Source organism: Pleurodeles waltl, chromosome 5, assembly GCF_031143425.1.
Source record: "Pleurodeles waltl isolate 20211129_DDA chromosome 5, aPleWal1.hap1.20221129, whole genome shotgun sequence".
Lineage (NCBI taxonomy): Eukaryota > Metazoa > Chordata > Amphibia > Caudata > Salamandridae > Pleurodeles > Pleurodeles waltl.
In genome coordinates, this window is record NC_090444.1 from 872,923,250 (window position 1) to 872,936,007 (window position 12,758).

At 46.3% G+C, this 12,758-nt stretch overlaps 1 protein-coding gene across 2 annotated transcripts in view; it reads right to left on the minus strand.

Annotated features, from left to right (window-relative positions):
* THBS2 (thrombospondin 2) overlaps window positions 1–12,758 on the minus strand; it is a 542,122-nt gene that overhangs the window by 310,054 nt on the left and 219,310 nt on the right. For both annotated transcript variants that reach the window (XM_069234978.1, XM_069234977.1), the window contains exon 16: window positions 7,914–8,032. In XM_069234978.1, coding sequence (XP_069091079.1) covers window positions 7,914–8,032 — 119 coding nt within the window. The remainder of the gene's footprint in view (window positions 1–7,913; window positions 8,033–12,758) is intronic.

The window sequence follows — 12,758 nt, forward strand, 5'->3', positions numbered from 1 at the left end:
CCCTAGAACTTGCAGTAGCTTGGTGTGTTATTAACATTGTTGACTGCGAACAGAACGGTAACCTGTTTATGCCATAATTTGAATTGTACTTATGTGACAGTGAAATGTTAATAAAAAATATATATTAAAAAAAAAACACACTTACGGAGATCTCCATATGAGGGTCTAACTAGCTAGGCCCTGTGTCTGTAATTTGAAATTCTGGTAAGAAAATCATATAATCTAATCCGGAAAAAGTACCCATGACAATTGCAATTGTTTACATGTTTTTATGTATGTTACTAAGGAATTGCAAAGAAGAGATATATGATAAGTGTTAGAAATTGGGTTTTTAGTTATCAGTCAGTTTACACCCTGTTCAAGTAGGGACGTTTACTCTGGTCAGGGTAAGAAAGTCACACACCTAAAATAACCCCTACTCACTACCTTGGTAGCTTGGCACAAGCATCTCAGAGGCAATGTGTTAAGTATTTGTACCCAAACACTAAGACAGTAAAAACACTACAAATGGACGTCACATCAGTTTTGAAAAATAGCCATTATTTATCTAAGTAAAACAAGACCAAAACAACAAAAATCCAACATACACAAGCAAAAATATGAATGTTTAAAGATTAAACCACAATAAAGCCCTTAGAAACACAATAGCTCCAAATGGTGCTATCAAGGCATCATGAAGTAGTCATTCCCAACAATCCAACGCCACTTGCAAGGGAGTGTGGTGCCAGTCACGGAGTCGCACAGACCGTAGGTACAGTACCTTAGAAACTAGGCAGAGTCAAAGACGTAGGACAGAGTCGGGGAGGTGAGCCATCACTGATGCCGGTTCAGCGTCAGTTCCATGCTGCTAGGCAGGAGGTGAGGTGTTGGTTCCTCACAGAGGTGACGCGTCGGTTCCTTACAGAGGCAGCAGAGGTGAGGTGGCATCGACGGTGAGGTGTCGGTTCCTGACGATCCGGCGGGTTCGAAGAGTACAGCGGGTCAAGATGTGATGAGGCAACTTTACATGGTTCCGGTCACACCAAAGGGCCACAGGCGCTGCGGCACAGTCGGATGTCATGGAAGTCTGTGACACGGCACTCAGGATGTCGCAGGACGTCAGAGGCGCTGCAGCGGTGTCTAGCCAGTGGCATCGGGCCCTTCGGCTTCATTCGCAGCAGTTGCACTTCTGCAGGGACCACTGCTTTGGTTGCAGGTAGCGGTGCGGAATCAGGCAGCGGTGCCAGTTTTGGAGTCGTCCGGTGTTGATGTGAATGGTTCTTCTTGTTTTTATGCCAGCTTTCACTCCCAAGGGCCCAGGAACTGGAGTGAGCTTACCTGTCAAGTCAGGGGTCCTCTGCATGAGAACCCAGAGGCTGATAGGTGAAGTATTTGCTGTCCCTGACGTTAGTCTCATCCTCTTTCGTATGGGAGGGGATTGTGTAGGAAAGTGCTCTTTTTGGCATGGTTACATCACACTTTTTGCCTGGGATCAATGCTAACTTGACTGACTGTGTGCTGGGATCCTGCTATCCAGGCTATGGCACCAGTGTTCTTTCCAAAATTGGCACCCCCCGGCACACAGCTAAGTCCCTTGTAAAAGGTACCAGTAGTACCAAGGGCTCTGTGACCAGGGGGGGTCCCTAAGGGCTGCAGCATGTATTATGCCACCCCTAGGGACTCCTCACCAAGCACATGCACGGTGCCACTGCAGATTGTGTGTGCTGGTGGGGAGAAAAAGGCAAAGTCAACATGGCACCCTTTCCAGGGTGCAATGCCCACAAACCACTGCCCGTGGCATAGGTAAGTCACTGCTCTAGCAGGCCGTACAGCCCTAAGGCAGGGTGCACTATACCACAGGTGAGGGAGTAGCTGCATGAGCAATATGCCCCTATAGTGTATAAGTCCACTCTTAGACATTGTAAGTGCAGTGTGGTTATATTAAGTACATGAGCAGGGAGTTTGTCATTACAAATTCCACAGCTCCATGATGGCTTCACTGAAGGCTGGGAAGTTTGGTATCAAACTTCTCAGCACAATAAACCCACACTGGGTGCCAGCGTTGGATTTATTGTACAATGCATTTCACCCTAATCTTAAGTGTAAGGTTGACCAGTCTGTGCCAGCCTGCCACTAACAGACAAGTTTCTGACCCAATGGGGTGAGAGCGTTTGTGCTCTTTCGGATCAGAAACAAAGCCTGCTCTGGGGGGAGATGCTTCACACCTCCCCCTGCAGGAACTGTAACACTTGGCAGTGAGCCTCAAAGGCTCAGGTCTCCTGTTACAGTGCCCCAGGGCACTCCAGCTAGTGGAGATGCCTGCCCCCAGATCAAGTCCAACTTTTGGTGGAAAGTCTGGCCGGAAAATTAGGAAAAATAAGGAGGAGTGACCACTTAACTGGGACCACCCCTAAGGTGTCCAGAACTGAAGTGATCCCCTCCTTGCAGAATACTCCATCTTGTTTTGGAGAACAGGGGCCAATAGGGTTAGGAATGTGTCCCCCTCCCCAAAAGGAGTGGGCACGGGAAGAGTGTATCCACCTTCAGGGACAGTAGCCATTGGCTACTGCCCTCTGACCCCTGTAACGCCCCTAAATCTAGTATTTAGGGCTCCCTTGAACATTACTCACCAGATTCCTGGCAATCTCAGAAGAAAGAAGAAAGAAGAAGGACTGCTAAGCCGACCCCAGTAGTGAAAACATCAGACGACAACTGACTTGGCCTCAGCTCTACCGGCCTGTCTGCAGCTTCAAAGAAGGTGACACATCCGGCAGGACCAGCAACCTCTACAAACCACCAGAGGACTGCCTGCACAGCAGAGGACCAAGAACTCCTGAGGACAATGGCCCTGTCCCGAAAGGACTCCAGAACCACCCAGGATCTGCGAGCCCTGCCCACGCTGCATCTCCATGCCCACGGCCCGAGTCCAGGTGTCCCACTGGTCCAGAGAAGGCCCCCAGGCGATTCCGACCTCGAGTCCACCCTGGGTTGACCCCTCCTGACCAACACAATAACACCTGCAGCCTGAATATGGAGGACCCCCCTGACCGCGACTGGATCCGATGAAGATTCCCGATGCCAAAGGAGACCCCTGCACCCGCAGCTCCTGGCCTTAGGGAATCTAACTAACGGTCCAGCAACATCCAGCAGGTGCCTCTCCTACCTGTTCAGCCTTTGGTTTCCCAGAAACGACCCCCTGGACCCAGCCTGCAGTATCTTTTGTGACCCCTGGGGTCCCCATATTGAAAAGCACAGGGCGCCCAGCTCTGTGTTTCCACTCTGTGCCCGGCTGCCCCTGTGCCGCTGAGGGTGTGTGTTAGGTGTAGACCTGTGGCCCACCCCGGTGCTCTTCTAAACCGCGCAGGTCTGCTCCCCAAGGACACAGGTACTTATCTACCAGTAGATCTTCTTTGAGTGCCCAAAGTCTCCATAGGATACCATCCTAAACTCAACATCAACTTTGACCTTTACACCCTGTCGGTCCCATGTTGCTGGTGGTGTATGTTTGGAGTCAACTTGAACTTTGACCTGTGGACTTCCTAACCCCCAGAGACTGGAACCATCAGTCAATTACTTATCTTCAAAGCATACTAATACTTTTCCTCCCCTAGGTCCGCTTTGATTCCTATGGAAAATTGCAGTTTTTTTACATAGAAAACTACTTTACCTGCTAAAGTCAAACAAAGTATATTTGATACATATGCTTGATACCTATTGATAACTGTACTTACCTACAACAATGTATTTCTGGTTCTAGTAATAAGTAGCAAAATATAGTTTTGCTATATAAAAACAATTGGCCTGGAGTTAGTCATTGACGGCATGCCTCATTTCTTGACTGTGTGTGTACAACAAATGCTTTGCACTACCCTCTGATAAGCTTAACTGCTTGACCACACTACCAAAAAAGACAGCATTAGCATTAGTATTATCTACTTTAGCCTCTGTTAAGCCTTAGGGAACCCCTGGACTGTGTGCACCTAATTTTGGTATAGTACATACAGAGCCAAATTCCTACAGGGACCCTCACTCTAGTCAGGGTAAGGGAGTCACAAACCTAATATAACACCTGCTCACCCCCTTGGTAGCTTGCCAAAACCAGCCAGGCTTAACTCAGAGGTAATTTGTTAAGAATTTATACTCACACACAGTAACACAGTAAAAACACTACAAATGGACACCACACCAGTATAGAAAAATAGCAATATTTATCTAAGTAAACATTACCAAATTGACAAAATCCAACATATACAAGCAAAGATATACATTTTTAAAGATTAAATCCCAATAAAGAGCTTAGAAACACAATAGCTCCAACTGGTACTATCATGGCGCTGTGACGGAGTCATTCTAAACAGTCTGATGCCACTTGTGAGGGAGTGCAGCGCTGGTCACAGAGTCGAGCGGACCCCAGATACAGTACTTTAGAAACAAGGCAGAGTCAAAGAGGTAGCACAGAGTTGGGGAGGTGAGACATCGCTGAAGCCGGTGCAGCAGCTGTTCCGTGCTGCTACGTAGTAGGTGAGGTGTCAGTTCCTCATGAAGGTGAGGTGTTGGTTCCTTAGGGAGGCAGCAGAGTTGAGGCAGTGAGGTGTTGGTTCCTAAAAATCCAGTGGGGTCGATGAGCCCAGCGGGTCAAGATGCGCTGAGTTGACTTCACAGGGTCGCGGTCACACCACCGGGCCACAGGCACTGCGGCGGAGTCGGACGCCGATGACACGTCACTCGGGACCCACAATGTCACAGTACTTCAGAGGCGCTGCGGCAGCATTGGGCCAGCAGCGTCAGTTGAGATCGTTGCACTTCAACAGGGACCACAGCTTTGGGTGCAGGCAGTGGCACAGAGTCAGCCACCGCTTCAGTAGTCGCCCGGAGTTGATGTGCATTGTTCTTCTTGTTTTTATGCAGGCTTTCACTCCCAAGGGCCCCGGAACTGGAATGGGCACCACCCAGCGAGTCAGGGTTTTCAGCATGAGAACCCAGAGGCTGGTAGGTGAAGTGTTTGCTGTCCCTGAGACTTCTTAGCAGGAGGGAAGCGCAGTGCAAGCCCTTGGAGAAACTTCACAACCAGGGTACACAGCAAAGTCCAGTCTTTGTCCTCTCCAAAGCAGAAGCAGCAACTGCAGGCCAACCCAGCAAAGCACACACAGCAAAGGGGCAGTACTCATCCTCACAGCTCTGTAGCTCTTCTCCTTGGCAGAGTCTCCTCTTGATCCATGAGTGTTCTAACGCTGGGGCTTTTGGGTCCACTACTTGTACTCATTTCTGCCTTTGAAGTAGGCAAACATCAAATGAAAGTCTCTGTTATTCACAAGATCCTGCCTTGCCGCGGCCTGGCTCTAGATACAGTCCAGGGGCTGGAGACAGCATTGTGAGAGGACAGTCACAGCCCTAGCCAGGTGTCAGTGAAAACTCCTCCCATCACTATTGCTAAAGAAGACCCATCAGCCAGTTGATGGGTCATCAGGATATGCAGGGCACACCTCAGCTCCCTTTAGGTGACTGTCTAGAGTGCATGCATGACCAGCCGCTGTCAGTCTAAACCAGATGTCGATTCCACAGGCAGGCAGAGGCACAGAATGGTTAAGCAAGAAAATGCCCACTTTCTAAAAGTGATATGTTCAAACACGCAATTTAAAAACCACCCTCACTTACAATTGTACTTTTAAATTGTGAACTCCACATCACTATCTGCTCACAATGGGAAATTATACTTGAGAGTTATTTCAAGTCAATCCACATGTTAATCTATGGGAGAATTAGGCCTCACAATATTGAAAAACGAATTTGTCAGTATTTCACTATCAGGACATATCCTACCTTTTAAATACACTGCACCCTGCCCATGGGGCTGCCTTGGGCCTACTTTAGGAGTGACTTAAATGTAGTAAAAGGGAAGGTTTGGGCCTGGCAAGTGGGTGCACATGCCAGGTCGACATGGCAGTGTAAAAATGTTCACGCAGACACTGCATTAGCAGGTCTGATACATGTTTACAGGGCTACTCATCTGGGTGGCACAATCAATGCTGCAGGCCCACAAGTAGCATTGGATTTACAGGCCCTGGGCACACATGGTGCACTATTCTAGGGACTTTCTAGTAAATCAAATATATCAATCATGGATAACCAATCATAATCACAATTTACGCAGACAGAAAATGCATTTTAGAACTAGACAGCAGGGTTAAAGTGCCCAGAGTCCTACAACAAACAAAAAAAGGGTCAGAAAAATAGGAGGCCATAGGCAAAAAGTCTGGGGATAAACCTGCAAACAGGGCCAGGTCCAACAATAAGTTACTCTAAGATTGAAAATTATTCTTATTTCTGGTAAAGTGTATATTTATTGTAGCTAATGATGCACCACTTGCTTATTGCTTGCACCTCCTTTTGATTGGCATTAGTATTTGGGGCAAAGCCTGGGCATGCAACTTTAGTAGCGCTATGTAAAGGCTTTTGCGTTGGCCTTCTTTGGAAATTATCCTTTGCGTAAGTTAACAGGGAAATCGTACAAAGAGGAATGGGTGCTGCACAAAGGTCATGTTTCAGCACAAAATAGCTTTTGCGCTTGTCAGGTGACCCATCGCTGCTCTCTGTTCTTCTCTGCAGTCTGCAATTGCCAATGTAAACCTTTGGTAAATATGAGCAACAGGTTTCTTTTTTTTGCAGTTCACATTGAAACATTTGTAGCCTGGCTTTTGCAGGAATTTGTAGCCTGCCTTTTGCAGGAGGAGAGTGTGCAGTAAGTGAGCAGTAAGGCATTTGCTCTAGCTAGCTACAGGTCATACTCACTGGCCTCTACCTACCACCCTACCCCCATGATCAGTCCCTTTTAGCTCTTTGCCACCTATACTGCTTTAAACTAAGATTCAGCCCCGCAGCATAACTGGTGAGCGTGAAATGATAGTAGCAACTTATTGTATGGAGCTATGGGGCCAGAAATAAAGTCTTGCCAAAGCATTCACTTGTGCCATTAATGCAACAATGATTTGAGAACCAGAGTGTGTGGGGAAAGGTGGTTAAAGTCTGCTTTAAGATTTTAATCCTGCAAATACTTTCAACAAGCCTGTACAATGTTATCCTGTGGATCTACAGATCAAAAGAGATTGTTGTGAAACTCGAGCCCAACAACAGGGAAGATACTGGGCCAATCTATACACACGTCACCCTTGCCAACTTAAAGGAGTCACCATGTGAAAGGGGACAGGTGCCTTGAAGGGAGGTGAGGCTTCATGTCAAGAATTGCCTAAAACAAACTCTTGCCACCTCCCCCACCAACTTGTCCCCCACCACAAAACAAACAAAATCCTGCTGCTGACGTCCTAGTAGACCTGCCAACTTAGAGGGAGCGTGGGTTCATTCCAAGAGACGTAGGAAGAAATCTGCTCCTCACCAAGACCCCCCCACTCCTTCCCCCCAAAACAAAACTAAAAAAAGAAAAGGGTCATTGAGTCTGTCTCCAATGTCCTGGGGTGCTTTCACATCTCTTGACGTTTTCTCACTTTTAATGGGCATCCTCTGCTCAGAGCTTCAAAAGACAAGCTGGCAAGCCACATTGTGCAGTGGTTTCCAGCTCTGTTTCTCTGCCACCATGTGATTTCAGCTCCATACCAGGTGACCGTGGGAAGGAAGCCAAAATCAATTGACAACTTGTGAGCTGGCACTTCTGTCTTAGGGGTTTTTAAAACCTATACTACCCATCAGCTGCAAAAGTCTCCAAAGATGAGATAGAAACCCACTCAGAGAAGGGGTTTCCAGCTTTACTTCCCTGCTGTACACCTCTTCACCAAGTGACCAAGGGAACAGAACTAATATCATGAGACAAGTAGTAGCATTTTTAGAGTTGATATTTATGACACATACAGAAACCCCAATGCCTGAGATAGGTGAGGCAGCCTGTCATCTATAGACGAGAAATACATGGGAAAACTATTTACCTGATCAGGATTCGGGATCAAGGGACAGTTGTCGCATTGGTCTCCTGCGCCGTCCTGGTCAGTGTCTTTCTGGTCAGTATTGTACACATATGGACAGTTGTCCAGTTCATTTAGAATTTCTGAAATATAATTCATCAGAATTACACATTTACAAGATCACATTGCACAGATCAGTGCCTAAGAAACTTCTGACATCACTTATCCTTCAGTTACTGCTACAGTGTGTGTCCTCTCGGACACTGAATGTAAATATTTCACTTGAATGCAGTTACAATAAACATCAAAGACTTTCATTATCACAAGGAAGTGAACTTTAACAACTATAATTTTGAAACTTTTGGTCTAACAGCCACATACATGTACACAGGTTATGAAGCGTCACTGAAAAATGGGCCGGGTGGGGGAGGAAGTGCACGAGATGCTAAAAAAAAATGAAGATTCGACATTGGGATGTTGTAGCAAAAGCATGCTGAGAAATGAGTAATTTATTGATGCCACACCTTTTTGGACTGTTTGCAAACTTAGTAATACCGTTTTTTGTGCACATCCCTTTAGTATAGAAAAACCTGTTAGTATTAAGAGACTGCACTGATGCATCAGCCACAGAGCCCTATGCAATCTATGTTTTTAAGAACAGTTTATCTGGCATGCTATATTTCAGAATATGGGCAATTCGTTTCATTATGGAGGATAAACAAATGAGTGGATTTAGCATCGGTCTCTTTCAATTGGCACCTGAAAGCCGAGCCTACCCTTCTAGATGTGGGAAGGGGATTTCTAAAAAGAGACCGCATGCCATCAGGTTCAAACTCTAATATAGGGGTATTCATAACTTTTTTCTTGGGAACCAAAATCATAGTTTCATTTGTGTGACTAACGGCCTCATTATGAGTTTGGTGGCTCCACCTTGTGACTGCCAAACTTGCAGGGAGGACGCCACCACCATGGTGGTGACATCCCCCCTGCGCATATTGCAGTGTTCCCAGCAGGCTGGCAGGTGGGAGCATAGTAATACATGGTTCCCGCCACTACGATATTGCTATTGGTCTCAACTCTCTTAAGGGAGCAAAGGCCAATATCGTAGCATGCCAGCACCTTCAGAATGCGCACTGTCTGCAAAGCAGACAGTGCATGTTCTGATGGTGCTGGGCAGGGGGGGCTCTGTCCTGCCCATGTCATGGGCAGTGCAGGGGCGTCCCTGTGGCCCCAGGCACTGGCTTTCTGCAATCCTTCTCATGGCAGAAATCTGAGCTGTACTCAGCCAGGTGACGTTAAGTTCAGCACCGCCCTAGCTGAGTACAACTCAGGCTGATGTTAACAGGCCGGGAACCATGTTCCTGGTGGGGACGGTGTTCTTTAAGAGGGCCCCCAACCAAGGTTGTAATGGGGTTGTCGGACTCTCTGGAGTGTGGAGGACCGACCGTCACCGCGAGTGTGACGGGTTGAGGACCGCCACACTTGTAATGAGGGCCTAAGGTCCACATTGACCACTAACCATAAACCAACCCCTACATCCCAAATAAAAAAACCTTGTATTCATAGTGGATTTGAAGTAACCTAGAAAGTTGGAGTTTGGCAGAGAGCATACTCTGTTGTAACGGTGACGGACCACCCTCTCCATTAAGCTGAAGTTACACCATCCTATTCAGAATCAAGCAGAACTTCTGTATGTCAGCGGCAGAGGCTTTTCCATTTCTGCTGCTGACATACACCTCTGAAGGCCCAGTGCAGTACAAGCTTTCAGAAGCTTGGCTATTTGATAACCCACCTGACTTACAGTGGGGAGCCAATTTTCACTGTCCTTCATTATTAAAAAAAAAAACCTGTTTTGGAACTTTGTTTTTGAAAATAATAAAACAGTTTAAAAGTTTGATGGAAAGTACTGTCTTGTTTGAAGGAGTTGTCCGTCAAACTTTTAACACATTGATGGCGGTTTCTGTCAAAATAAGAGATGTCCACATGTATGACCAGTTCACTGTAAGATATATCCAAAATATCTATGTCTTCCTTTTATAGCCCTCTTCTCCTTTTCTGCCCAGTGCCCTTACATTGGTCCTGGGAATTTCTATTTCAGGTGAGGAGTGAAAGGATTCGTGTTCAACTCTCACCACTTTAAAGAACACTACATCACAATGCAAAAAACATTCACAACCCAGCTACCTATCCTACCCCTCCTTGGGTTCCAGTGCTTCAGTTTTCCATAATCGGATCCAATATAAAAGTGGTCTCAGACCCACTGTATATTTAATGCTATTTATTCCTAAGTCGAGTCTGAGAGGGATCATCGGTGTGCCCTTCCCTAACCTAGATATATGTCTAAGAAAATTATTTTCTTTAGGTTGTAGAATATCCAATTGTCTATAGGAACCCCAAAGTTACGCTTCAAACAGGGCAGCAGCACGAACTTGAACTTCAGAGGGGGGCTCACTGCAGCTCTTGCCTTTCGTTCTAGTGCTCTGCCTCTTTGACTTATAGTGAGTGCCCCTTTTCTAATAGCTGCATCCCAATTGCCCAAAACCGATAGCCTAATGCCCAGATAATCATACTCCGAGACACTCTCCAAAAGGACTGAATTAATTACTATATTTGCTTTTATTCTCTTTTTCGGGGCACTGTATATCATAAGTTTTGTTTTCTTAACATTAACGTCCAGCCCATAATCTCTACAGAATGCACAGAATTGGTTAACCAAATTTGGGATTCCCATAGATGTTTTGGCCAGCAGGATAGTATCGTCCGCATAAAGCAAACATGGCACTTTCTTCCCGCCAGCTTAGGCGAATCATTGATACAACTTACTAAGTATTTGATGCAATTATTTATATATAAAAGGAAGAGGGTAGGGGCTAGAACACAGCCTTGCCTGACTCCTCTTCTGATGACAACTGGGTCTGTTAGATCGCCGTCCTTACCGCTCCTAACTTGTGCATAAGTGTTCTCGTGCAATCGAACAGTAAGTTTCAGGAGACCTTTGGGAACGCCCATGTTACATAATGTCACCCATAGCAAGTTCCTGGGAACCAAATCAAATGCGGCTCTAAGGTCAATAAAAACCACATACAGATTTCCCCCTCCTACTTCCACGGTCTTCCATTTGATTGCTAGGAACCTCAGGACCTGATCTATGGTACTGACTGCGGGTCTAAACCCTGCCTGTAAATCAGAGATGGCTTCGGACTCTGAAATCCATTCTTCAAGGTGGAACAGGACATGCTTCGCAAAGATTTTTTGGAAATTATCAAGTAAACATATTGGGCGGTAATTAGCAGGATCGCAGGGACTACATTTTTTAAAAAGAGGAACTATCTCTGCTCCCTTCCAGGAGCGTGGGACAGGAGCTCCTGCTGCAACTGCATTCCAGACCAGATTCAGATAAGGGGCCCATATATCAGGTCTTGTCTTATAAAGATCGCCTGGGATTTTATCAGGACCCGGAGCATTTAACCAATTCAATGAGACTATTGCAGCCTTGGTTTCTGCCAAGGTAAATTTAATTGGAGAGGCCCACGGAAATCATGATATCATCTGGTTCCCTGGTAGTAACTTCAGCTGGCCCTGAATATAATCGGCCAAAATATTCGGCCCACACTGCGGGAAGGACTGAGGTACCAGGCTGAGGACAGGGATCCCCGCTATCGTCTGCAATCACTTCCAAGAACCTAGAAGTGTCATTCGCTTCTGCACACTCCAGCAGGGCAGCCCATCTAGACTCCTCCCAGCTCCTGCATGCCCTGCTAAGTTCCTGCTTGTAGTCCTTCCTTGATTATCTTATATGCCCCCCTCTCAGGGCTCTCAATAACTTATGCTGTGCTTCCCTGCATGTATTACTAAACCACCATGCGCTGCAGCTCTTTTGGGCTCCACGCCTAAAGGTGAAATGGGTATTAGCGTCAGAGCGGGAGCGGCCGTTACAGGCCCGAAGACCATGTGCGAGTGTGATATCAGCAACTTGATAAGCTGTTCTATTCATTCTCGGTCTTTTGCTCGACACCAGTTGTGGGATGCCCCAATAGGCATCCTCTTCTTTATATAATTCTTGGACCAAAGGATAGGGCTCAAAAGTAACGTTAAAATCTCCTGCAATTAGGATGTAATGAGTGGGAGTTTTACTGGAAAGAAGACTATCCAAAATAGTCAAAACATCAGACTCATAGTCACTGCCCATACTCCTACTGTAGATGTTAATTATTAGGAGCGGTTTCTCTTTAAGGGTCGATACTATTAGGCCCTGTAAATCGGGACAACCCTGTAGGAGGCTGGCCTGGCTTGTAGTGGGTACCAGAGGTGCTTACACCTTGTGCCAGGTCCAGTTATCCCTTATTAGTGTAGAAGAGGTGTTTCTAGCAGCTTAGGCTGATAAAAGGTAGCTATGGCAGAGCAGCTTAGGCTGAACTAGGAGACATGCAAAGCTCCTACTATACCACTGGTGTCACATGCACAATATCATAAGAAAACACAATACACAGATATACTAAAAATAAAGGTACTTTATGTTTATGACAATATGCCAAACGTATCTCAGCGAGGACCCTCAGTATGAGGATGCCAAATATACACAAGATATATGTACACAATACCAAAAATATGCAGTAATAGCAAAAGGAAGTAATGCAAGCAGTGTAAAGTTACAATAGATTGCAATAGGAGCACATAGGTATAGGGGCAACACAAACCATATACTCTAAAAGTGGAATGCGAACCACGAATGGACCCCAAACCTATGTGAGCTTGTAGAGGGTCGCTGGGACTGTAAGAAAACAGTGAGGGTTAGAAAAATAGCCCACCCCAAGACCCTGTAAGGTAGGTGTAAAGTGCACCTACAACCCCCAGAGAGCACAGAAGTCG